Below are 27782 nucleotides of genomic sequence, written 5' to 3' on the forward strand. Positions count from 1 at the left end.
GGTCGCGAAAGCCTACGTGTTAAACTGACCATGTACTGTGTTAGCTACTGGAAGACAAAGGCGGTTGGCGAGGCTCTGATCCCGTGGAATACATATTATCTTGGTCGCGTGATTGACATATTTCGCATTATCTCTTCCGAATGACCCTAGGTCTAATACTTTCATAATTACTTGGTTCATGCTTAACCAAGATTTGTGGTATACCATAGTTGTTACCAAGGATATTAAGAGGGTTTAATTAATGTTCCCAGTCTGTATTGCCGGGGATTCGTGCTTCTTATTCTCAAGTTATATTTTGATATCCTGAGGTTGAAGATATAGCTAAGCTTCAAACCTTACTGTTGTATTTTTAAAAACCCCAGTTAACTCGTAATGATTAACTGCCCTTGGGTGAATTTCGCTGTCCAAGGGAGGTTCATGACCCCTGCTGTTTTCGTCTTTTGTTTTATTGTGGGGGTTTTCCTTTATGGTGGCCTTCTCTTGAAGTCAACTGGGGATTTCCCGCAGAATCTCATTAGCCCCCCCCCTTGGGTTTGCCATTTTTTATTACATTTTATGACTTCCAAAACAGGCTTATGAGTAATTATCCTCCAGCTGTCTTTTGCGTGGCAAGGCAGGAGGCAGGGGGGGAGACTCACCCTTTCCGTGCCCCAGCACTACATCCCGATCAAAATTATTAGAAAACAATAGAGAAAATCACTCAATTTAATTTTATGGAAAAGGCATATATACAACATGTTCTTCGAGTGTTTGTGATGAGATGATACAAAACAACTGAGTTGCTGAGGCGATTAAGCAACCACCATATAAATGCAAAAATTATTATAACATAGCATAACATAGAGAATGCTTCAGAGCTTATTGGTTCTGGCTCCTGGTTAGAGATCTACCCAACCCACAGGTCTGCAAATACTGGCTGCTCTTACTCTGCAGGTTGAACCTAGGAATTGAGTGTGCAACTTCACGTTATTTTAATTAAAGGCCTGTGACAAAAGTGCATTTATTGGAGCTTCATTGTCTCAAGCTTACACATCTACCGGGTCTCCATTTGACTTTGTATTGTCTAAGAAGTCCACCCACACCTCCACTTTCACAAACTCCTGGGAGTTGCCTCGCTCTGCCTCACAGTCAGAATTCTCCTCCTGCTTCACGTTGCCTCCATCGATGTGAAGGTCCAATTTTGGAGTTGAATCTTCATCTTCACATTTTACCATCGCTTCTTCGCTCTTTACCATCACTTCTTCACATTTCACCTCTTCAAAATCCACCTTGATACATTTCATTGTGTCCAAGCTGGAATTAAATTCTGGTTCTTTTTTCAGCAGGGATGGGCTCATTGCAGCACTTGGACTTACACAAGCCGATTTCAGACTCCGCTCCTTGGGGATCTTCTGATGCCTGTGTGTTCTCTGGTGTCTTTGAAGATTTGATAACGTTGCAAATGCCTTCTCACACACAGTGCACTTGAAGGGTTTCTCTCCTGTGTGCGTTCTCTGGTGTATTTTAAGATGTGATGACCCTGTAAATGCCTTCTCACACACAGTGCAATTGAAGAGGTTCTTTCCTGTGTGCGTTCTCTGGTGTGTTGTTAGATGTGATGATCGTGCAAATGTCTTGTCACACACAGTGCACTTGAAGGGTTTCTCTCCTGTGTGCGTTCTCTGGTGGTCGTGAAGATCTGATGACCGTGCAAATGCACTTCCACATACAGTGCACTTGAAGGGTTTCTCTCCTGTGTGTGTTCTCTGGTGTATTTTAAGACTTGATGACTGTGCAAATGCCTTCTCACACATAGTGCACTTGAAGGGTTTATCTCCTGTGTGCATTCTCTGGTGTATTTTAAGACTTGATGACTGTGCAAATGCCTTCTCACACACAGTGCACTTGAAGGGTTTCTCTCCTGTGTGCGTTCTCTGGTGGTCGTGAAGATCTGATGACCATGCAAATGCACTTCCACACACAGTGCACTTGAAGGGTTTCTCTCCTGTGTGCGTTCTCTGGTGCGTTTTTAGATATGATGACTGTGCAAATGCCTTCTCACACACAGTGCACTTGAAGGGTTTATCTCCTGTGTGCGTTCTCTGGTGGTCATGAAGATTTGATAACGTTGCAAATGCGCTTCCACACACAGTGCACATGAAGGGTTTCTCCCCTGTGTGCGTTCTCTGGTGTGTTTTTAGATGTGATGACTCTGTAAATGCCTTCTCACACACAGTGCACTTGAAGGGTTTCTCCCCTGTGTGTGTTCTCTGGTGGCTCTGAAGATTTGATGACTGTGCAAATGCCTTCTCACACATAGTGCACTTGAAGGGTTTCTCTCCTGTGTGCGTTCTCTGGTGACTCTGAAGATGTGATGACTTTGCAAATGCCTTCTCACACACAGTGCACTTGAATGGTTTCTCTCCTGTGTGAGTTCTCTGGTGCTGTGTCAAACTTCCAGTACGATCCGTGCTGTTTGCATACTGGTCGCATTGTTTCCTTCTTGTACCGAGCTGCGCCAAGTCCCTTTGCTCCATCAGACCAATTCTGCAGAGGAAGAGTCAGAGGAAGCGTCAGCTGCAGACAGAAAAACACATCCACACCATCTACGTCAGTATCAAGGCACAGATGAATGCATAAATACACAGTCACACATGACTTAAACATCTATACTTATTAATATTTTCATGATATAGTGAAAATAATTCCCCAATTCATCACGCGGGCTGTTAAGGCACACAATGAGAGGGCCAATGGTCATAAATATGACTGGACACCCTAGTGCAGGGGTCCTCAAACTACGGCCCGCGGGCCACATGCGGCCCGCCGAGGACATTTATCCGGCCCGCCGGGTGTTTTTGCCGCCGCTGCCTGTCTGTTACTTTTTTTCTGCATGAGAAGGACGGTCATTGGTGGAAGAGGGAGAGGGGGCGGAGTTCCCCCCAATCAGACTGCATTGATAGGCAGTGCAGTCTGTATGTCTCTGTGTGGGCAAAGTTATTGCTGGTATATTGTTTTTGTAGCGCTGTATATATATTGGTATTTTACTAATAGCAATTTTGACTCCCTAGGAAACAATGATGTCAAGAAAGAGAAAAAATGACTCGGAGTGTAGGATATTCAAAGAACAGTGGACTTATGATTACTTTTTCATGCAGTACAAGGAAAGAGCTGTGTGTCTGATATGCCAGAATATAGTGTCTGTGTTCAAAGAATACAATTTACGTCGACACTATGAAACTCAACATGAAGATAAATATGCTTGTTTGGTCGGAGAAGTGAGAAAAGATAAAATATTAAAACTGAAAAATACATTAACAACTCAGCAAAATACTTTTGTGAAGCAGAAGCAGCTAAATATTTCATCACTGCGAGCAAGTTTTCAAGTTGCCAAGCTAATAGCGTGCACTGGCAGACCATTCGTGGAGAGAGAATTTGTTAAAGAATGCCTTCTTTCTGTTGCCAAAGAGATGTGTCCAGAGAAGGTCGATTTATTTAGTACAGTGAGTCTTTTAGGACCTACAATTACACGGAGGATTGATGAAATGGGAGACAATTTGCATCAGCATTTGCAAAACTCCACAAAAAAACTTTCCTATTTTTCCTTGGCACTCGACGAAAGCAATGATGTTCGTGATTCTGCACAACTTCAAATTTTTATTCGTGAGACGAATGACTATTTCGAAGTCACAGAAGAGCTTGCTGCACTGCAAAGCATCAAAGGAACAACTACAGGCGGGGTATCTTTCGATTTAAAGCTTTCGTGACTGCAGGGATTCATCTTCTTGGTTCTTTCGGTAAAGTCACATAGAAGGGAAGTAATAAAATAATTCTCACGACGTTTCGGCCACAACGCAAGCAGCCGTTCTCAGGTGAAAACCAGGTCTGTTGGGGAGACGGCGTCTGAATGAAACAGCACACGAGCTTGGAGCATATATAAGCTGGGTTGGAAGCAAGGGAAAGAGCGCCTTGACAAAAGAATTTGCATATCAAGAGGAATTTAGCATATTTATGGGAAATGCAGGAATGTGATTAGTACTACATATGCCCGTGCTGCATATGTAGTGCTAATAACATTCCTGCATTTCCCATAAATATGCTAAATTCCTCTTGATATGCAAATTCTTTTGTCAAGGCGCTCTTTCCCCCGTTTCCAACCCAGCTTATATATGCTCCAAGCTCGTGTGCTGTTTCATTCAGAAGCTGTCTCCCCGACAGACCTGGTTTTCACCTGAGGACGGCTGCTTGCATTGTGGCCGAAACGTCGTGAGAATTATTTTAATATGTTTTATTTTTATTATTTTATTACTTCCCTTCTACGTGACTTTACCGAAAGAACCAAGAAGAGAGGATATCTATGAAAAGGTTTGCCAAACTGTGAATGGTTTGGAGCTGAACTGGGCTAAACTAGCCAGTGTGACAACTGATGGTGCTCCTAGCATGGTGGGGTCTAAGAAAGGAGTAATTGCTAGCATTAACCAAGAGATGGACAAACATAACCATTCTCATCCAATAGCCATACATTGCCTCATCCACCAACAAGCGCTGTGTAGTAAATCACTGAAGTGGGACTCTGTTATGAAAATTGTGGTATCTTGTGTTAACTTCATTAGAGCTCATGCACTAAACCACAGACAATTTCAGGAATTTCTGTCTGAGCTAAATGTTGACTATGAAGATGGTTTGTATCACACAGAAGTCCGTTGGCTGAGTCGAGGGAGAGTTTTGAAACGTTTCTATGACTTACTTCCACAGATTACAGCTTTTCTGCTTTAAAAAAACAAAGAAGTACCAGAGCTCAATGATGCAGAATAAAAATGGCACATTGCCTTTCTGACAGATGTAAGAGAGCTACTCAACAGTTTCAATGTGCAACTTCAAGGAAAGGGGAAGCTCATCTGTGATATGCAATCACATGTCAAAGCATTTGAAGTAAAATTAGGCCTCCTCATCAAACAAGTGAAGGAGGAAAACTTCTGCCATCTCCCCACAACTCAAAATCTGTTAGCGGAAAAACCATTGGTTGCATTTCCAAACAAAACATGTGGATTCACTGGAAAAATTGCAAAAGGAGTTCCAATTTGGATTTAAAGAGCTTCATCTCCATGAACAGGACATACAGCTTTTCCGTAACCCATTTTCTATTGACATTGAAAATGTGGATACAATTTACCAAATGGAACTGGCTGAACTGCAGAATTGTGACTCTGAAAGACGCATTCAAGTCAAGCAGCCTTCATAATTTCTATGCATCTCTCCCCTCTGAGACATATCCTCATCTCAGGAACCATGCACTCAAAATGGCAACCATCTTTGGCAGCACTTATGTCTGTGAACAGAATTTTTCCAGAATGAAACATTTGAAAACTCCAACCAGATCTAGACTAATGGATGCACACTTGCATCACTTGTTACGACTAGCAGTGACAAATATGGAACCGGACATTGACCATCTCATTAGCCAAAAGCAGGCCCATAGTTCCCATTGAAATACTGGCAAGTTTGTTGATTTAACTTTACTTCTTCATTTTAAATATTGTATTTGTTCCCGTTTTGTTTCTTCACTTCAAAATAAGATATATGCAGTGTGCATAGGAATTTGTTCATAGTTTTTTTTAACTATAGTCCGGCCCTCCAACGGTCTGAGGGACAGTGAACTGGCCCCCTGTTTAAAAAGTTTGAGGACCCCTGCCCTAGTGTCTTCAAAATGAATGTTTACCAAAAACTCCAAGCACACAATTTCGGTTGTCTAGCTACGACAGGAATATTTATTTAAGAAAAAGTAGCTAACATAGCAAAGGCTGTTGAAAAGAATATTATTTGTATTATGCAGAAATGTATAAATTAATGTTCATTTGCAACTTAGAGGTGTGAAGCCAGGCTCAGATGAGCTTGAATGCGAGGATGAACAGATCTAACTTCAGCTACATATGTGCAGTGTTAATTTCCTGACTGTTTCCATTCTTATAAAATCTTGTTCTGTACCTGTTGAATTCCATGACAAAATGGGGCCTTGCATATGTTCTACAAAAAGATCACCTCAATGGAAAAATCTTGACTTAAAACTTGTGATAGCGGGAATTCATATTCTTTGGCTATTTCGGTAAAGTCACGTATAGAAAATAATAATACGAATAAAGTGAATAGAAGAAAAAAACGACTAATGTAGACTGTAGCCTGGTTCTTAACATCGGTGAGCGTACTGGCAGTCTATAATGTTGACTGTAGCCTGGTTCTTAACCTCGGTGAGTGAATTGGCAGTCTATAATGTAGACTATTGCCTGTTTTTTTGACGAGACCTTTGCAATGGACAAGACCTTTGCAATGGACTAGACCTTGGCAATGGACACTCACAGCTTTGTACGTAAAAAAGTCCAGGCAGCTTCCACATAGTGTTACAGAGCCTAATGAAAGAATGCTGCTAGACTAATTTGAAGTGAGACTTTGGATGTCAAACCAGAGCTGGTCGTGAACACATTAACGAGGTATAGGAGCTCCTCAACCATGTGTAGAACGACCTGATTATTCATGGAGAGCTGAGCAGGTGCAGTGCTGTATGACATTAAATTCCCAGGGAGGTGTTCTTTGGGTCTTTCGGTAAAGTCACGTCACTTAACCGAAAGACCCAAAGAATATGAATTCCTGCAGTTACGAAAGCTTTAAGTCAAGATTTTCCCAAGGAGGTGATCTTTTTGTAGAACATATGCAAGGCCCCATTTCGTCATGGAATTCTCCAAGTACAGAACACGATTCTCCAATTTAATATCATTGAATAGCCATGACCAGATCATCAACATGCGTAACATGGTTGACCAGCAGGGGACAATCCTTTGACTATAACCAGGCATCGATTAGCGTATCATTGTTACTGTATGAAATGAAATTTTTTATAGGGCCATTGTGAGCTTCTCAAAACACATTATTTGAAAATGCTACGTAATGTAATGCATGGGGCCAGAGAGAATTTCAGCCACAAGCCAAATTGAACAGGAAAGGGCCCTGACTCCTGGTCACGCAGCTTTAGACGGGCCTGCCTAAAATCATAAAAATCCTCAACGAATGTGAGCATAGGTAGAGATATCTAAAACTAAAAATAATCCAAAACCCCAAGCCTCTTTATGGTACTATAGGCCGTAATTACACCAAGTAAGCAGAGATTTAGTTCCTGCTGAAAATCCGTACTCCTGTGCTATAGATGATGGACAAAAAATACAGCAGCCCCTTGAATAGCGCAGAGGTTACATTCTTGGAAAGTGCCGTGTGAAAGGTAAAATGGCGATATTCAATACTTAAGCCTTACCTAAATAATGGGGTGAGGTTAACGGCAACTAAAATATACATCACATTTTAAATAAGTACTGTACTGTATTCCCAATAAACTAAATTACTGAAATAAATGTGGAGAAACCGTATACAAAACATTCCAAGATGAGTATAAATGTATATAAATAAAGCAGACTTACTGTATTTTTTTGAGAACCAAATTGCGCCAACACAATGAAACATACACACATCAAAAATTCCATGCGTACTCAAGGGTAAGTTATTATGTTTTTCACGCAATTTTTAGCTTACCTGTTCACCTTCAACACCTGTTACCCCTGCACACTCCAACACCCCGCTGCTGCTATATTTTTCTCATTTACCACATTATCCTTACATATTATCAGGCCTGCATTTTGGCCACAAAATTCATTAACTTCCGGCTCCTTACTGTCCTTTCTACACATGCACGGCTCACCTCTAATATACTGCAATATTTTATCATGGGACCTTTGCCAGTACCAAAATATGAGAATAGGTTTTCCCCATTTTTCTGGCAACGAAACAGGTGTTAAGATGTTAAAACACCAAACTGAAACATTTTACAAGGAATCATGTGTGCATTAACCACAATACTTGTGGTCAGAATGCAAACAAAAACACTCTGATAGAAAATGCATGGACTACTGCTGAGGCAGACTGTTGTAAAAGGTTTGAAATGGGTGTAGCCCAAGGGTCATAAAGAAGTGGCCGGGGCTAGTGATGTTAATGTAATAAATTAGCATGTTAATGTGAAATCGAAGAGTAGTGCAATCCAAAGCGGCCTCCCTACAAGACAGAAAAGGAGCGAGGCTCTACCTGGGTAAACAACAACTACCACCATGACAACAATAACCACGATGTTAACTTCTCACTTCGGATCTCAGTGAGCGCGCACGAAAATAAATCACGCTTGCTAACACAAAGCGCACGCCCGGGATACACTGCCGAGATCATCGATGACCTTGCCGCCGAGAAAGTTCAGCAGCATCTGACAAGCACAACGGGGTGGCAGCCAGATGCGAACTGCCCATATCCCCCATTTAACACCCTTGCCGAGCACGCGTGTGTGCGAGAGATTTGCTCGCGAGCGTGCGGAATTCCGACGGCTGGGACGGGATAGAACCATTGCAAGTCTTCTTCCAGAGGAGGAGGTGAGGGGGGGGGGGGGGACGAGGGAGCCTCCGGGATCCCGTGAGACAACCCCAGGATGGGTGGCAGGGATACAGACCGGCATAGGAGATTTCACAGGCCATGAGACCCAAGTACGCGAGGAGGTAACCCAAGTATGCGGGGAGGTGACCCAAGTACACCTGAATGTGACCAAGCTGCAGTCCACAGCGGAGATAGTCCAGTCCGAGGTGGGAGGGCTACGCTCCATGGTCGGGGGGCTAACCAGGCGAGTATCTCAATAAGAGGCAGAACTCGAACAAATGCGCACTTGGGAGGGTAAGGGGAAGTAGGCAAGGGGCCTCTTATGGAGCCACCGCCCTTCCCCGTGCGTGCTATCTATGCGACCAATGGGGGCATCTCGTGAGAGACAGTTCCCAGATCGCCCGCGCGAGAGAAGCACCAGGGTTAAACACCAAGGCCTCCCTAAAGAGGGGACCACAGAGGGGTGCAATCCACGTGGTTCCAACACAAATAAACTGTCATGATAATGGTGACGAGTGACCCCCACGCAGATGCCGACAACAACACCCCAGAATGCGGCGACTGCGGGTGACCGGTTGCGGGAGCTGGTGGCAGGAATAATGGGGGCCACGTCGCTCGTGGAAGGGCAGGTGAACAGGCGGCGTACCCAGATTCTGCTGGACACGGGGGGCGTTAACGTCACTCGTGAGTGCAACACACTGCAGCGTGGTCGGGGTTGACGTCAGCCGCCGACAGGCCCCGGATCGTGCGCTGCAGACTGTAAGTGGAATGGGACTGCTGGGGAAGGTCACCCTTAAGGGTCGCCTCGGACACCAGGTGTGTAACCAGGAGTTATACGTGTCGAGCGTGTTATGCCACGAGTATATTGCAGGTACCAACCTCCTGGAAAAGTTGGGGCTCAACGTGCAGCCCCGCCGGCGATGCGCCACCGTGGAGGGCAGCGGGGAGCGGATTCCTTTCTTGGGACAAGAGCCGGGTTGCCCTCGCTTCGAGCCCGTGGCCGCTATCCTGGCGTCGGCCGTCACCGTCGGCATTGGTGTTCCACTGGGTTTTCCGTTTTTCTCCCAAACCTAAACTCAAAATATAGTTGGTGGTAGTCAAACAGTCCAATGCAGGACCCTCCTGAAACATAATCTTTAACTGCTAAATAAGAAATTAAATTGAAAAACCCTCAAACATAGTACAATATTTTTATTTTACCAGGTGAGGCCCACTGAGCTGCATAGCTCTTTTTCAGAATCGACCTGGACACAAATGATAGCTCAACTTAGTGGGTTATAATATGGAAATGTTTTGCAGCAAAATTCTCAAAATGCATGTTTCTAAATGTGGAGAAAAATCAATGCCACTACAGGGAGAGAGAGAAAAAATAAAAAATGTAAACTGCAATTATAAATGCGTCAGGGTTGGAATCGAACCGACGACATTCTGCATACCATGTGAGGTAGTTGACATCTTGCCACCCTAGTACAATATATCACACACAAACAAATAACAGTGAAACCTTGGATAAGCCACTTTTTTGTGAGCTGGTCGCTTCTGAAAACAAGAGCGCTATAGCAGCTGAAGTCGGCTTGACCTGGTAGGATAAAAAAAACTGTAGAAATATTTTAAAGAAAAAAAATTCAAAGTAGTCAGCCAGATGAAGACAAATTCAACTTAAGCAGAGAATTAAAGCAAATGCAATCAGGCGAGGGCAGGAGGCAAGGCCCCGCATGGCTAGGCCCCGCGTTGTAATGTTCAAACCTGGACATCGATTCCATACTCGCTGCTACTCAATTGATATCCCTACGAGAGGAGCGAGGCTCTACCTGGGTAAACAACAACAACAACCACCACAACAACAACCACCACGATGTCAACTTCTCACCTCGGATCTCAGTGAGCGCGCGCGCTGTGCAACAGCTTCCGGATATATCGTGACGTCACGCGGTAGCAGGAGGTGACATGACGTCACTAGCGGGGTTCATCACACAATCCCCTCCCCCAACAAGCAGCTGTGTAATTGAATAAATTATGTTAATGAGCCGGTCCCACGTGGGGTGATTGGGCTTGGCTACTGAACCCGTCGCAATGAAATAGCGACGGTTTTCATGAATAAATTATGTTATAGAACCGCCAGTCAAAATCGCGGTGGAGGGGGTGGGATTGAATATCTTGGTTACATGACGTCACTAACGGGGAACAGCTTTCCCTGGCGTCTCACGCCGACGAGTTAATGAGCGGTGACGTCACTGTGTGTGTGTAAACTGTGTGTGTGTACACTGTGTGTGTACAAACTGTGTGTGTGTACCCTGTGCGTGTACAAACTGTGTGTGTGTACCCTGTGCGTGTACACTGTGTGTGTACAAACTGTGTGTGTGTATCTTCTTGGTTCTTTCGGTAAAGTCACGTAGAATGGAAGTAATAAAATAATAAAAATAAAACATAACAAAACAATTCTCACGACGTTTCGGCCACAACGCAAGCAGCCGTCCTCAGGTGAAGAATGAGACAATGCCAAGCTAGGAGCTTATATATAAGCTGCGTTGGAGGTGGAAGAAAGAGCGCCTTAACAAAAGAATGTGCATATGAAGAGGAATTTAGCATATACATGGAAAATGCGTAGGAGGTGGGCGGGGGGGGTTCAAAGTCATATTATGCCCATGCATTATGCAGGATCAACGGCACCAAGGGGGGGTGCAGGGATTAGCAGTAACAAAGGAAAGGAATGTTAATGATATGTAGCTGCAGTTACTCAACAACCACGTAGAAAACTAAAGTATAAACTACATAAAAAACTAAAGTATAAATTGCATAGCACCATCAGTATACTTACTATACTCTACACTAAGCTGAGTTACTAACAGCAAGTAATACATTACAATTCTACGTCGTAGAAATTATATAATATGCTTCCATCTAAACTTTATTCTATTGTATCACACGAGCATATACCGTACTATATACTGCCAACATTAAATTATATACTGTATTGCTGTAAACCAACCTATACCTTATACATTTAATATAACACTATGTATTATTCTACCCACCCTAATGTGTGTCGAAATGGTTTATTACGTCCTTCCAATGATTGCTAAGCCAGAATCCATCTTCTCGGTTAAAATTGTCTCTGTGTTTGTATATGTGGATCGCCTCATGAACGAATCTCTCATGATAGCCAGATGGCTTGCAGAGAACCTCTGTCTTGGAGAAGTCAATATCATGTGAGCCCACTGAGTTGTAACAGTGATCTGCCACGGCTGAGGTGTTTGTCCTACCGTGTTTCAGGTCAGCTTTATGTTCACGGATGCGGTCCGAGACATGTCGTTTGGTTTCCCCAATGTAACTGCTACCACAGAGGAAACTTAGTTTGTAGACGCCAGGGTACTGTATGTCTGGAACCACATCTTTTACAGACGGTACCAGATCACGGATTTTATGTACTGTGTTGAATCGGACCTGGATCTTGTGTTTAATCAGGATTTTGGAGATCTTTTTTGTGACCCCAGCAATGTAGGGTAAGGTGATGGTCTTGAAAGGCTCCTCAACAGGATCCTTCTTGATGGTTGGAGTGATGGCTTTGCGGATTGTGTAGTCGGAGTAACCATTAGCCTTAAGAGCTTGGCGTACGTGTTTGAGTTCACTGGAAATGTGTTCATGGTCGGAGATGCATTGGGCTCTATGATATAGAGTCTTGATGAGGGAATTCTTCTGGGATGGATGGTGGTGGGAATCCGGTTTTAGATAAGCATCCGTGTGGGTGGCTTTCCTGTAGACAGAGTGGCTCATTGAACCATCAGGTCTCCTTTTGATTAGGACATCCAAAAAGGGTAGCTTGCCATCATTTTCGACTTCCATGGTGAATCTGATGGCTGGGTGTATGGAATTGATGTGGTCGAGAAATTGGTCTAGAGCAGGCCGGCCATGTGGCCAGATGACAAAAGTGTCGTCTACGTACCTCTTCCATAAGGTCGGGCGTAGAGTGGCAGTCTGGATGGCGTCCGTCTCAAATTTCTCCATGAAGATGTTGGCTACAACCGGAGATAGGGGGAGCCCATTGGGGTGCCCTCAATTTGCTTGTAGAAGGTTCCATTCCAGGTGAAGTATGTATTGGTTAAGCAGTGTCTCACCAGGGGGGGTACCCCAGCATTCAGTCCTTGATGAACCAAGTCTTCAATGATTGCGATGGTGTTCACCAAGGTGCCTGTGCCTGACACCATCGCAATCATTGAAGACTTGGTTCATCAAGGACTGAATGCTGGGGTACCCCCCCTGGTGAGACACTGCTTAACCAATACATACTTCACCTGGAATGGAACCTTCTACAAGCAAATTGAGGGCACCCCAATGGGCTCCCCCCTATCTCCGGTTGTAGCCAACATCTTCATGGAGAAATTTGAGACGGACGCCATCCAGACTGCCACTCTACGCCCGACCTTATGGAAGAGGTACGTAGACGACACTTTTGTCATCTGGCCACATGGCCGGCCTGCTCTAGACCAATTTCTCGACCACATCAATTCCATACACCCAGCCATCAGATTCACCATGGAAGTCGAAAATGATGGCAAGCTACCCTTTTTGGATGTCCTAATCAAAAGGAGACCTGATGGTTCAATGAGCCACTCTGTCTACAGGAAAGCCACCCACACGGATGCTTATCTAAAACCGGATTCCCACCACCATCCATCCCAGAAGAATTCCCTCATCAAGACTCTATATCATAGAGCCCAATGCATCTCCGACCATGAACACATTTCCAGTGAACTCAAACACGTACGCCAAGCTCTTAAGGCTAATGGTTACTCCGACTACACAATCCGCAAAGCCATCACTCCAACCATCAAGAAGGATCCTGTTGAGGAGCCTTTCAAGACCATCACCTTACCCTACATTGCTGGGGTCACAAAAAAGATCTCCAAAATCCTGATTAAACACAAGATCCAGGTCCGATTCAACACAGTACATAAAATCCGTGATCTGGTACCGTCTGTAAAAGATGTGGTTCCAGACATACAGTACCCTGGCGTCTACAAACTAAGTTTCCTCTGTGGTAGCAGTTACATTGGGGAAACCAAACGACATGTCTCGGACCGCATCCGTGAACATAAAGCTGACCTGAAACACGGTAGGACAAACACCTCAGCCGTGGAAGATCACTGTTACAACTCAGTGGGCTCACATGATATTGACTTCTCCAAGACAGAGGTTCTCTGCAAGCCATCTGGCTATCATGAGAGATTCGTTCATGAGGCGATCCACATATACAAACACAGAGACAATTTTAACCGAGAAGATGGATTCTGGCTTAGCAATCATTGGAAGGACGTAATAAACCATTTCGACACACATTAGGGTGGGTAGAATAATACATAGTGTTATATTAAATGTATAAGGTATAGGTTGGTTTACAGCAATACAGTATATAATTTAATGTTGGCAGTATATAGTACGGTATATGCTCGTGTGATACAATAGAATAAAGTTTAGATGGAAGCATATTATATAATTTCTACGACGTAGAATTGTAATGTATTACTTGCTGTTAGTAACTCAGCTTAGTGTAGAGTATAGTAAGTATACTGATGGTGCTATGCAATTTATACTTTAGTTTTTTATGTAGTTTATACTTTAGTTTTCTACGTGGTTGTTGAGTAACTGCAGCTACATATCATTAACATTCCTTTCCTTTGTTACTGCTAATCCCTGCACCCCCCCTTGGTGCCGTTGATCCTGCATAATGCATGGGCATAATATGACTTTGAACCCCCCCCGCCCACCTCCTACGCATTTTCCATGTATATGCTAAATTCCTCTTCATATGCACATTCTTTTGTTAAGGCGCTCTTTCTTCCACCTCCAACGCAGCTTATATATAAGCTCCTAGCTTGGCATTGTCTCATTCTTCACCTGAGGACGGCTGCTTGCGTTGTGGCCGAAACGTCGTGAGAATTGTTTTGTTATGTTTTATTTTTATTATTTTATTACTTCCATTCTACGTGACTTTACCGAAAGAACCAAGAAGATGAATCCCTGCAGTCACGAAAGCTTTAAATCGAAATGTGTGTGTGTACCCTGTGCGTGTACACTGTGTGTGTGTACACTGTGTGTTGGCACAGTCGGGGGTACAGATGGTGCATCGGCCAGTCAACTGAGTCAGTCGACCCATGGCACCTGGGTCTACCCCGTGCACATAGCCTGGCACAAGCGCCATGGTGACGTGACCGCCACTTAGTGGCGAATGGCGGTTGTTGTTATTGTAACTGTGTGTCCGGCAAAACAAGAGATGGCACCTCAGCCAGCCATCTCATTGAGTAGCCATTACCAGATCATCAGCAGATGAAACAGGGCTGACCAGCAGGGAATAATCCCTTAACTATAACCAGTCATCGATAAGCGTATTATTTTTAACCGCGACGAATGCAATTTATTTATACGGCCATTGTGAGCTTCTCAAACTACATAATTATTGAAGATGCTATGTAATGTGTAATAAACCCCGTTGAGACGACTTCGTGAATTGAGAATTCTTTATTCAGTTTCGTTCACAGCTTCCACCACATTCGTTCCTCCAGTTCCCTTGCTCCTTCACGCTGTTGGCTGACAGCGAGAGAGACTGCGGCGGCCCGCCACGTGGCAGGCTCCGGACCACGGCACCAGCGTAGCTTCTCTGCTCCTTTTAATCCCTGGCCCACGTGATGCCCCGCAGCCAATCCTCAGCCACACCCCTGGAACTTTCCCGAAGCTAATGTACGGCTCCAGGGCCATGCCCCTAACTCGACTCCCCATTGGTTGCGGGCTGAAGCCAGCAGAGCCAATCATCATCATCCAGGTGTAACCTAACATTACAAATTAAATGCATTGGGGCAGAGTGAATTTCTGTCACAAGCCGAGTTGAACAGGAAATGGTTCCAACTCCTGGTCACGCACCTTTAGATGGGCCTGCCCAAAATCATAAAAATCCTCAATGAATGTGAGCAGAGGCAGAGACATCGAAATCAAGGAACCCAAAGCACCAAGCCTCTTTATGGTACCATAGGCCTTAATTACATCAAGAAAGTAGGGATCTTGTTTCTGGTGAAAATCCGTATTCCTCTGCTGTACTCGATCGACAGAAAATACAGCCGCCCCTTGAATATCGGAGGTTACGTTCTTGGAAAGTTCTGCGAGACTGCTAAAAACGCGATATTCAATACTTAAGCCTTACCCAAGTAATGGCGTTAGGTAAACGTCAACTAAAATTTACATCACAATTGAAATACGTACTGCATTCCAAATCAACTAAAAACTAAACAATTGAAATAAACATTGGGAAACCGTGTCTCGTGCATTTGGTTACAGGTCTACCCAACACTTATGGTCACACATGCTGTCTGCTTCTACTCGACATTGTCCGAAAAGTCCTACAAAACTTTCACATCCACAAATGGCTGTGATTCGTCTCGGGCTCTATTAGCGGCCTGGAAGTCAAACCCTGGAGCCTTCACAGGTCACCTTCACGAATGGTGACGTTTCCCAGCTGCCATTTTTATTGGGTCCTTGAATCACAAACGATGGGCTTATGGAACTTCAAATTTCACACGTCAATTTCAGACCCTGCTCCTTGTAGACCTCCTTACGCGTGTTTCAGTTTCAAGACAATTCAAAATGCCTTCCAAGTGTACATTAAGTGGTTTTTAATGTGTTCCCTGGCAGTTGTCAAGATTTGATTACTGTGTAAATGCATTCCAAGACAGTGCAGTCGTTAGATTCCGTGGAGGCGAGTTCTGCTCTTGGTGACATCACAAGCCAGAGAGAGGGGGAGGCCCTGACGTAACCCACTCGTTAATTTGAGGTGACGTCTTCAGAGGGAGCGTCTACATATTTAAGTAAACATGTGGTAAACAAGGTGGGATATCAATGCAGACAGATATATCTAAAGTTTTATTTAAATAGAAGTTAAAATTCAATTAAACCTAGGCTAGAATACAAATCTGTAACAAAAATCCACGATGCCTTCAAATGTGCTCTTTAAAGTACCTCCTTGCGAAAAAACAGATCGGCAGACATCTTTCATTCAACGTTCTCTACACGAAACAAAGGAATGTTTTACACAAGCTATAAATACCACAGCCTTTTAGGAATGCATGTGTAATGGGTTCCGGAGACACTTGTAGAGGTATCTTCTTTATTACAATAAAACACTCCAACAGTCCTGATACTTTGTTACAGCCTAGGTACACAGCCTAGATACACTATTCTGGCTACGCTCTGGGGTCCTCCGGCTGCAATTACCCTAGGGGAGGCTAATTGACCCGACCCAGCCAAGGTGTGGGTCTGGACTCTGGCTTCCTCTGAACTCGCCCTTACAAGGACGTAGAGCCGGGAGTCCCAGAGTCCCACCACTGGCCCTCACAGCGTCCCGGCCTTTACAAGGACAAGCGGGACGAGGGGGTCCACGGTCCTAAGCTGGCTGGTCTTGGGTCTTGAGCTGCAACTGGCCCCGATCGGCCAGGGAGCTGCCCTTTTATGCCTCGTCCCCAACGAGGGGTGGGGTTGTGTGCGACCCCAGATATCCCACAGAGCACGCACAGCCCCCCCTTTGGTGGCGCCAAGGGGCTTAACTGTTTGGGGTGCCTGGGATCCTAGCGCCTGGCGCCGACGGTTTATCTGCCTAGGATCCCAGAGCCCCCAGCAGCCCCTCCCCTCTTATGGCACTACACATGTGTTCAGTACAAGCCACATGGACTGGTTTGGTGTACAATGTCTCAACAACAGTCCGGCTTGCTTCAACTGATGTTCATCGGCAAGATCCATTTCAAGTCTCAGTTCGACAAAATGTATACGTAATACAAAATAATTAGTGTTCTTGAAAATGTATCTCCTATACGTAACTTGTAAGTGGCATACCTTAACTGATGAATGATCTGACTATGCTCCCGATTTCAAAGACAATGAGTTGCCCCAGTCAGATGCGTCCTGATTCACAAAAATACCCGTTGACCCATATCACAAAAATAACAGCTCTCACGTGAGTTTTTGTACAGGTTACCACCAAAACAGATACTTTGTCCTGACATCACATATTCCATGTTTGACATTAATACACAACATGTTGTCTGTACGTACAAAATCAGACAGGTATTCTTTCAATAATGATTCAAAATAATCAAAGGGCACATTGGCAACATTGTATTACTATACCGAAATGTAGTGTCACGTTGCAATGTATTTACAAGTTGATCTCTGACTCGATGAGGCCTATACGTGCAGCACTCTCGTAGAGGGAAGCCAAGTAGTAGTACATTCTATATTTGTTGCAGAGGTTCAAGGTTCAAATCCGACTGGCATATCATCGCCCCCGACTTACAAACTCCTATCCACATGCAGGCCAGTGAACGGTCACCTTGTGGCACACAGGGGCAGATGCCCATTATGGGCACCCATCGAGTGTCTAAGATGAGATATGATACAAAACACTTGAGTCACTCCTGGTTAGAGATCGCCCCAACCCACAGGTTCACAAATACTGGCCACGCTTACACTGCAGTTTGAACCTAGAAATTGAGTGTTCAACTTCACATTATATTCATTAGAAAGGCCTGTGACAAAGGTGCATCCATTGGAGCTTGTCTCAAGCTTGCACATCTACCTGGTCTCCATTTGACTTTGTATTGTCTAAGAAGTCCACCCACACCTCCACATCCACAAACTCCTGGGAGTTGCCTCGCTCTGCCTCACAATCAGAATTTAGTTCCTGCTTCACATTGCCTCCATCTATGTGAAGGTCCGATTTTGGAGTTGAATCTTCAAATTTAACCTTCACTTCTACGCTCTTCAATGTTACTTCTTCACATTTCACTTTCACCTCTTCATATTTCACCTTGATACCTTTCAAAGTGTCCAGGCTGGGATTGTCTTCTGGTTCTTGTTTCATGAACAATGGGGTCATTGCAGCACTTTGACTTTCACAAGCTGATTTCAGATTACACTTCTTGTGGATTTTCTGATGCGTGTGTGTTCTCTGGTGTTTTTTAAGATTTGATGAATGTGCAAACGCTTTCCCACAAACACTGCACTTGAAGAGTTTATCTCCTGTGTGTGTTCTCTGGTGTGATTTAAGAATGAACGACCATGCAAACGCCTTCTCACACACAGTGCACTTGAAAGGTTTATCTCCTGTGTGTGTTCTCTGGTGTGATTTAAGAATGCATGACAGTGCAAACGCCTTCTCACACACAGTGCACTTGAAAGGTTTCTCTCCTGTGTGTGTTCTCTGGTGTGATTTAAGAATGCATGACCGTGCAAACGCCTTCTCACACACAGTGCACTTAAAAGGTTTCTCTCCTGTGTGTGTTCTCTGGTGTGATTTAAGAATGGATGACCGTGCAAACGCCTTCTCACACACAGTGCACTTGAAAGGTTTCTCTCCTGTGTGTGTTCTCTGATGTGATTTAAGAATTGATGACTTTGCAAACGCGTTCCCACACACACTGCACTTAAAAGGTTTCTCTCCTGTGTGTGTTCTTTGGTGGGTCTGAAGATATGACGACCATGAAAATGCCTTCTCACACACAGTGCACTTGAAGGGTTTCTCTCCTGTGTGTGTTCTCTGGTGTCTTTGAAGATGTGATGACTGTGCAAACGCCTTCTCACACACAGTGCACTTGAAAGGTTTCTTTCCTGTGTGTGTTCTCTGGTGTCTTTGAAGATGTGGTGACCGTGCAAACGCCTTCTCACACACAGTGCACTTGAAAGGTTTCTTTCCTGTGTGTGTTCTCTGGTGTTGTTTAAAAGTAGATGAATCAAAAAATGCCTTCCCACACAAACTGCACTTGAAGAGCTTATCTCCTGTGTGTGTTCTCTGGTGGGTTTGAAGATTTGATGACTTTGCAAACACCTTCCCACACAGAGTGCACTTAAAAGGTTTATCTCCTGTGTGTGTTCTCTGGTGGGTCTGAAGATATGATGACAATGAAAATGCCTTCTCACACACAGTGCACTTGAAAGGTTTATCTCCTGTGTGTGTTCTCTGGTGTGATTTAAGAATGAACGACCATGCAAACGCCTTCTCACACACAGTGCACTTGAAATGTTTATCTCCTGTGTGTGTTCTCTGGTGTGATTTAAGAATGCATGACAGTGCAAACGCCTTGTCACACACAGTGCACTTGAAAGGTTTCTCTCCTGTGTGTGTTCTCTGGTGTGATTTAAGAATGCATGACCGTGCAAACGCCTTCTCACACACAGTGCACTTAAAAGGTTTCTCTCCTGTGTGTGTTCTCTGGTGTGATTTAAGAATGGATGACCGTGCAAACGCCTTCTCACACACAGTGCACTTGAAAGGTTTCTCTCCTGTGTGTGTTCTCTGATGTGATTTAAGAACTGATGACTTTGCAAACGCCTTCCCACACACACTGCACTTAAAAGGTTTCTCTCCTGTGTGTGTTCTTTGGTGGGTCTGAAGATATGACGACCATGAAAATGCCTTCTCACACACAGTGCACTTGAAGGGTTTCTCTCCTGTGTGTGTTCTCTGGTGTTTTTGAAGATGTGATGACTGTGCAAACGCCTTCTCACACACAGTGCACTTGAAAGGTTTCTTTCCTGTGTGTGTTCTCTGGTGGGTCTTAAGAATTGATGACTTTGCAAACGCCTTCCCACACAGAGCGCACTTAAAAGGTTTATCTCCTGTGTGTGTTCTGTGGTGTTGTTTAAGAGTAGATGAATCTGAAAATGCATTCCCACACACACAGCACTCTAAGGGTTTCTCTCCTGTGTGTGTTCTCTGGTGCTGTGTCAAGTTTCCAGTACGATCCGTGCTGTTTGCATGCTGGTCGCATTGTTTCCTTCTTGTACTGAACTGCGCTGAGTGCCTTTGCTCCATCAGGCCAATTCTGCAGAGAGAGAGCGTCAGCTGCAAACAGAAAAGCATGTCCACACCATCTATGTGAGTATTGAGGCACAGAGGAATGCATATATACACAGTCACACATGACTTACACATCTATACATATTCATATTTTCATGATATAGTGAAAGAGATTCCCCAATTCATCACACGGGCTGTTAAGGCACACAATGCGAGGGCAAATGGTCATAAATATGCCTGGACACCCTAGTGTCTTCAAAATTAATTTTTACCAAAAACTCCAAGCACACAATTTCGGTTGTCTAGCTACGACAGGAATATTTAAGAAAAAAATGGTTAACCTAGCAAAGGCTTTTGAAAAGAATACTATTTGAATTATGCAGAAATGTATAAATTAATGTTCATTTGCAACTTAGAGGTGTGAAGCCAGGCTCAGATTAGCTTGAATGCGAGGATGAACAGATTTAACTTCAGCTGCATATGTGCTGTGTTAATTTCCTCACTGTTTCCATTCTTATGAAAATTTCCAAAGCAAAACTAAAATAAACTATATTTATGATTTAACCTCCATGTTCAATCGAGTCAATATACTTGACAGCAAATACAAACTTCACATGTTCATACACTTGCATGGTAAAAAGGTGGTTAAATTTTGACTTAAAACTTTCGTGACTGCAGGAATTAATATTCTTTGGTTATTTCGGTAAAGTCACGTAGATAGAAAATAATAATACAAATAAACTGAATAGAAGAAAAAAAACGACTAATGTAGACTGTAGCCTGGTTCTTAACCTCGGTGAGCGCAGAGGCGTAGCTAGGATATTTTGCGCCCGGGGACGAACTATAAAATTGGCGCCCCCTCCCCCCCCGTTTAATCACATTTTCCTATTACATCGAATAAGGAATAACAATTTTAATGAAACATTGTATATAAAGAAGCAAATTTATAGAAATTATATTACATGGCTCACTCAGTCACTGTCGTAGACTGGTTGACATAGTCTACAAAAGATTATTTTTTCTTGATTTCACTGTCGCAAACTGGTCAATCACGTAATCAAAATATGTTTTTTCCAATGTTTTTCTTTCAACGCTAAGAAGAGCAAGATCGCTGAGACGATCTTGTCCCATTGAAGCACGCAAATACGACAAAATAAGTTTCAATTTGCTGAACGACCGCTCACAGCTTGCAATTGAAACTGCTACTGTTAATAAAATTTGCAGTGAAATTCGCAAATTCGGAAATATGTCGTCTCCATAAAACACAATAAAACCAAGAAGATCCAAAGGAGTTTCTGGTAGAACTTAATTCCGGTTACCGAGCAGCATTTTGCAATCTCCAAATTCTGTGAAAAGTTCGTGGCCATTGATGTCGGTGTTATAGAAATTTCCAAAATCTGTGCAATTTCGACGAATTGCATCGACATCTGTGCCAGTTCTCCCGGCATCTTCTGACGTCACCTAATTATTCTGTCCACATCGATCCCCCAGGCTGTGCATCTTGTTTTGGCGTTTTTTACAGCAACTTGGCTCAAATCATCACGAAGCTGGACAAATTCATGCTCCAAAGATTCAAGATCAGTTGCTGCTTCCTTGAAATTCATAGTAGGACCCTGTAAGCGCTTCTGAACACGATACATTTTTCCAAGAATGACATTCCAGAAATGTAATAAAACTATGAAGTAAAAATTTAATACGCATGCCTGTAACTGTTCTGCATCACTTCTGGTTTCAGGCGTCATAGTTACGTCCTCCGACAATTTGTCTAGCAGCCCTACTAGTTCATCCATTCCTTCATAGAGAGCTTTAACAGCTTCTGATCGTGCACTCCAGCGTGTTTCAGACTCCCGCTTTACTGTGATGGGCACAGCTTTTTTTAACTCTTCCCAACGAATTGTTGAACGAGAGAAAAATATATACTTTCAACTGTTCCAAAAAACGTGACGACAAGTGGATCCTGTTTAGCTGAGTGTACTCCTGCTAAGTTTAAGCTGTGGTTGTCACAGTTGACAAACAATGCTCTGTGATTTTTGTCACATATTCGTTGTTGAAGGCCGGATATATGCCCAGTCATCACAGCAGCATTGTGATAACATTGTGCCCGACAGTCGGCTAGAGGTATGTTGTCAAATTTCAGTATCTCGACGATGACTCTTTCCAGGCTTGCTGCATCTTTTGCATGTATCTCGATATAACCTAAAAATGATTTTTTGATAGTTACTTTTTTAGTTTGAAAATCCACATCCACAAATCTTATGACCTGAGAAAATGTAATTACATGCAATGTAGGCTGTGTGTGGCGGGACATATAAACTTTTAGGTTGAGGTGTAGATTTGCGCAGTAGTTTCAGGCTGCCGCGCCCGCCGCAATAAGTGATAATGTAACGTTGTAAGCCTCATTTTGGCGCCTCTTTACCTTGGCGCCCGGGGACATATGTACCCCCCTGCCCCCCCCTAGCTACGCCTCTGGGTGAGCGTACTGGCAGTCTATAATGTAGACTGTAGCCTGGTTCTTAACCTCGGTGAGTGTATTGGCAGTCTATAATGTAGACTATTGCCTGTTTTTTGACGAGACCTTTGCAATGGACTAGACCTTGGCGATGGACACTCACAGCTTTGAACGTAAAAAAAGTCCAGGCAGCTTCCACATAGTGTTACAGAGCCTAATGAAAGAATGCTGCTAGACCAATTTGAAGTGAGACTTTGGATACCAAACCAAAGCTGGTCATGAACACATTAACTAGTTATAGGAGCTCCTCCACCACGTGTAGAACGACCTGATTATTCATGGAGAGCTGAGCAGGTGCAGTGCTGTATGACATTAAATTCCCAGGGAGGTGTTCTTTGGGTCTTTCGGTAAAGTCACGTCACTTAACCGAAAGACCCAAAGAATATTAATTCCTGCAGTTACGAAAGCTTTAAGTCAAGATTTTCCCAGGGAGGTGATCTTTTTGTAGAACATATGCAAGGCCCCATTTCGTCATGGAATTCTCCAGGTACAGAACACGATTCTCCAACTCAATATAATTGAGTAGCCATGACCAGATCATCAACATGCGTAACATGGTTGACCAGCAGGGGAAAATCCCTTGACTATAACCAGACATTGATTAGCGTATCATTGTTACTGTATCAAATGCATTTTTTTATAGGGTCGTTGTGAGCTTCTCAAAACACAACTATATGAAAATGCTACGTAATGTAATGCATGCGGCTAGAGGGAATTTCGGCCACAAGCCAAATTGAACAGGAAAGGGATCCGACTCCTGGTCACGCAACTTTAGATGGGCCAGCCAAAAATCATAAAAATCCTCAACGATTGTGAGAAGAGGCAGAAACATCGAAAACCAAAAACAAACCAAAACCCCAAGCATCTTTATGGTACTATAGGCTGTAATTACACCAAGAAAGCAGAGATCTAGTTTGTGCTGAAAATCCGTACTCCTGTACTATAGCTGATGGACAAAAAATACAGCAGCCCCTTGAATAGCGTGGAGGTTACATTCTTGGAAAGTGCCGTGCGAAAGCTAAAATGCCGATATTTAACATTTAAGCCTGACCTAAATAATGGGGTTAGGTAAACGGCATATAAAATATACATTACAATTGAAATAAGTACTGTACTGTATTCCCAATAAACTAAATTACTGAAATAAATGTGGAGAAACCGTATACAAAACATTCCAAGATGAGTTTAAATGTATATAAATAAAGCAGACTTTGTGTTTTTTTGAGAACCAAATTGCGCCAACACTATGAAACAAACACACATAAAAAATTCCATGCGTACTCAAGGGTAAGTTATGTTTTTCACACAATTTTTAGCTTACCTGTTCACCATCAACACCTGTAACACCTGCACACTCCAACACCCCGCCGCTGCTATATTTTTTCTCATTTACCACATTATCCTTACATATTATCAGGCCTGCATTTTTGCCACAAAATTAATTAACTTCCAGGTCCTTATTGTCCTCTCTGCACACGCACGGCTCACCTATAATATACTGTAATATTTCATCATGGAACCTTTTCCAGTACTAAAATATGAGAATAGGTTTTCCCCGTTTTTCTGGCAACAAAACAGGTGTTAAGATGTTAAAACACCAAACTGAAACCTTTAACAAGGAATCATGTGTGCATTAACCACAATACTTGTGGTCAGAATGCAAACAAAAACACTCTGATAGAAAATGCATGGTCTGCTGCTGAGGCAGACTGTTTTAGAAGGTTTGAAATGGGTGTAGCCCAAGGATCATAAAGAAGTGGCCGGGGCAAGTGATGTTAACGTAATAAATTAGCATGTTAATGTGAAATCGAAAAGTGGTGCAATCCAAAGCGGCCTCCCTACAAGACAGAGAAGGAGCGAGGCTCTACTTGGGTAAACAACAACTACCACCACGACAACGATGTGAACTTCTCACTTCGGATCTCAGTGAGCACGCATGAAAATAAATCACGCTTGCCAACACAGAGCGCACGCCTGGGATACACTGCCGAGTTCATAGATGACCTCGCCACCGAGAAAGTTCAGCATTATCTTATTCTTAGGTGTTTTCGGTAAAGTCACGTAGGTAAAACATCAAAATTAATAAAATAATAAAATTAAAATAAAGATCACGACGTTTCGGAGGCAACACAAGTCTCCGTCATCAGGTGGGACAGTCACAGCCAGATCAGCTGCATCAAGTGAGGCAATGATTCAAGATGTAATCCCTTAAAAGCGAGTTGAGGGGGGAGGAGAGGGGGAGGGGCTCATCAGAATGTGGTAGCCAATGAATGGAAAGTATCGGGAGAGAAGGGCCAAAAAAAGGGGGTGGGCGACGGCCCTTCTCTCCCGATACTTTCCATTCATTGGCTACCACATTCTGATGAGCCCCTCCCCCTCTCCTCCCCCCTCAACTCGCTTTTAAGGGATTACATCTTGAATCATTGCCTCACTTGATGCAGCTGATCTGGCTGTGACTGTCCCACCTGATGACGGAGACTTGTTTTGCCTCCGAAACGTCGTGATCTTTATTTAAAATGTATTATTTTATTAATTTAGATGTTTTACCTACGTGACTTTACCGAAAACACCTAAGAATATGATTCCTTGCAGTCACGAAAGCTTCAAGTCTAGAATTTCAGCATTATCTGACAAGCACAACGGGGTGGCAGCCAGATGCGAACTGCCCATATCCCCCATTTAACACCCTTGCCGAGCACGCGCACATGTGTGTGTGAGAGATTTGCTCGCGATCGTGCGGAATTCCGACGGCTGGGACGGGATAGAACCATTGCAAGTCTTCTTCCAGAGGAGGAGGTGAGGGGGGGGGACGAGGGAGCCTCCGGGACCCCGTGAGACAACCCCAGGATGGGTGGCAGGGATAGAGACCGGCATAGGAGAAATCACAGGCCATGCGACCCAAGTACGCGAGGAGGTAACCCAAGTACACCTGAATGTGACCAAATTGCAGTCCACAGCGGAGATAGTCCAATCCGAGGTAGGAGGGCTACGCTCCATGGTCGGGGAGCTAACCAGGCGAGTATCTCAATAAGAGGCAGAACTCGAACAAATGCGCACTTGGGAGGGTAAGGGGAAGTAGGCAAGGGGCCTCTTATGGAGCAACCGCCCTTCCCCGTGCGTGCTATCTATGCGACCAATGGGGGCATCTCGTGAGAGACAGTTCCCAGATCGCCCGCGCGAGAGAAGCACCAGGGTTAAACACCAAGGCCTCCCTAAAGAGGGGACCACAGAGGGGTGCAATCCACGTGGTCCCAACACAAATAAACTGTCATGATAATGGTGACGAGTGACCCCCACGCAGATGCCGACAACAGCACCCCAGAATGCGGCGACTGCGGGTGACTGGCTGTGGGAGCTGGTGGCAGGAATAATGGGGGCCACGTCTCTCGTGGAAGGGCAGGTGAACAGGCGGCGTACCCAGATTCTGCTGGACACAGGGGGCGGCGGTAACGTCACTCGTGAGTGCAACACACTGCAGCGTGGTCGGGGTTGACGTGAGCCGCCTACAGGCCCCGGATCGTGCGCTGCACACTGCAAGTGGAAGTGGGATGGGACTGCTGGGGAGGGTCACCCTTAAGGGTCGCCTCGGACACCAGGTGTGTAACCAGGAGTTATACGTGTCGAGCGTGTTATGCCACGAGTGTATGGCAGGTACCGACCTCCTGGAAAAGTTGGGGCTCAGCTTGTAGCCCCGCTGGCGATGCGCCCCCGTGGAGGGCAGCGGATTCCTTTCTTGGGACAAGAGCCGGGTTTGCCCTCGCTTCGAGCCTGTGGCCGCTATCCTGGCGTCGGCCGTCACCGTCGGCATTGGTGTTCCACTGGGTTTGCCGTTTTTCTCCCAAACCTAAACTCAAAATATAGTTGGTGGTTGTCAAACAGTCCAATGCAGGACCCTCCTGAAACATAATCTTTAACTGCTAAATAAGAAATTTAATTGGAAAACCCTCAAACACAGTACGCTATTTTTATTTTACCAGGTGAGGCCCACTGAGTTGCATAGTTCTTTTTCAGAATGGACCTGGACACAAATGATAGCTCAACTTAGTGGCTTATAATATGGAAATGTTTTGCAGCCAAATTCTCAAAATGCATGTTTCTAAATGTGGAGAAAAATCAATGCCACTACAGGGAGAGAAAGAAAAGAAAAAAAAATTAAACTCTAATTATAAATGCGTCAGTGTTGGACTCGAACCCACGACATCCTACATACCATGTGAGGTAGTTAACATCTCGCCACCACAGCACAATACATCACACACACACATTACAATGAACACACTGACTCCCTCTCCCTGTACACACTCTACACGCGTGACTCACTCTCAAGCACTCGCCCCAAGCGCACCTCTCAGCTGCTGTCCCCAACTCCTCTCTCCGGTCTGCTCTTGGTGACGTCACCCGCCAGACAGAAGGGGGGGAGCCGACTCTGAGGGTGACGTCACCGCACAACACGGCCGCTCCCCACACAACACACACGGGGTACACTCACACACAGTAAAGTACTCTCACACAGAGTACTCTAATACAGAGTAAACACACGGAGTACACTCGCACACACGGGGTAATCTCACACACGCAGAGTACACTCACGCACGTAGTTTACGCTTGCGGAGTACACTAACACAAATGAGTACACTCACTCACAGTATTTGTTTTTCTTAGGGTCCTTCGATTTTTTCCCTCCACATTTAGTAACATGCATTTAGATTATTTGGCTGCTACAATCTGCCACGTGAAAAGCCATTTCGTTGATCTATCATATATGGCCAAGTGGCTTCTGACAAAAGATCTAACAGCTCTGTGAGCCTTGGTTGGTAATATAAAAATAGTTTACACCATTTGCCAGTAAAAAATATAATTGTTTTTTTAACCCTTTTATCTGGCAACAAAACTGACACCTTTTTTACGAGGAGTCATGTTTGCATAGACCACAATACCTGCAGTCATAATGCAAACAAAAAACATAACTCTGATAATGTATGCTCTGTCCTTAAAGTAGAT

At 44.2% G+C, this 27782-nt stretch overlaps 2 protein-coding genes across 2 annotated transcripts in view; one reads left to right on the forward strand and one right to left on the reverse strand.

The window, feature by feature from the left end:
* LOC133361624 (zinc finger protein 664-like) overlaps window positions 1-27782 on the forward strand; it is a 346361-nt gene that overhangs the window by 134947 nt on the left and 183632 nt on the right. The window lies entirely within an intron of this gene.
* LOC133361582 (zinc finger protein 91-like) lies at window positions 565-27733 on the reverse strand. Its single transcript, XM_061580506.1, has 6 exons — window positions 27127-27733; window positions 26441-26625; window positions 18041-20297; window positions 10307-10366; window positions 9316-9506; window positions 565-2526 (listed from the first exon to the last, which is right to left on the reverse strand). Exons 2-6 carry the CDS (start codon window positions 26587-26589, stop codon window positions 1026-1028), a joined length of 4158 nt encoding a protein of 1385 aa, XP_061436490.1. The 5' UTR covers window positions 26590-26625; window positions 27127-27733; the 3' UTR covers window positions 565-1025.

Source organism: Lethenteron reissneri, unplaced genomic scaffold (genome assembly GCF_015708825.2).
Source record: "Lethenteron reissneri isolate LAM-NWPU_2019-01 unplaced genomic scaffold, ASM1570882v1 scaffold_115, whole genome shotgun sequence".
NCBI classification, from domain to species: Eukaryota; Metazoa; Chordata; class Hyperoartia; order Petromyzontiformes; family Petromyzontidae; genus Lethenteron; species Lethenteron reissneri.

Excerpts from the sequence above, each read along its gene's own strand:
- LOC133361582 (XM_061580506.1), bottom strand. The coding sequence starts at position 26,589 with ATGCCGACGGTGACGGCCGACGCCAGGATAGCGGCCACAGGCTCGAAG. Across the intron at positions 10,367-18,040 it reads GAGACCAGGTAGATGTGCAA|CGTGACGTCACGATATATCC; the intron begins GCTTGAGACAAG and ends CTCCTGCTACCG. Across the intron at positions 9,507-10,306 it reads CGCGCTCACTGAGATCCGAG|GTTTGGGAGAAAAACGGAAA; the intron begins GTGAGAAGTTGA and ends TTTTGAGTTTAG.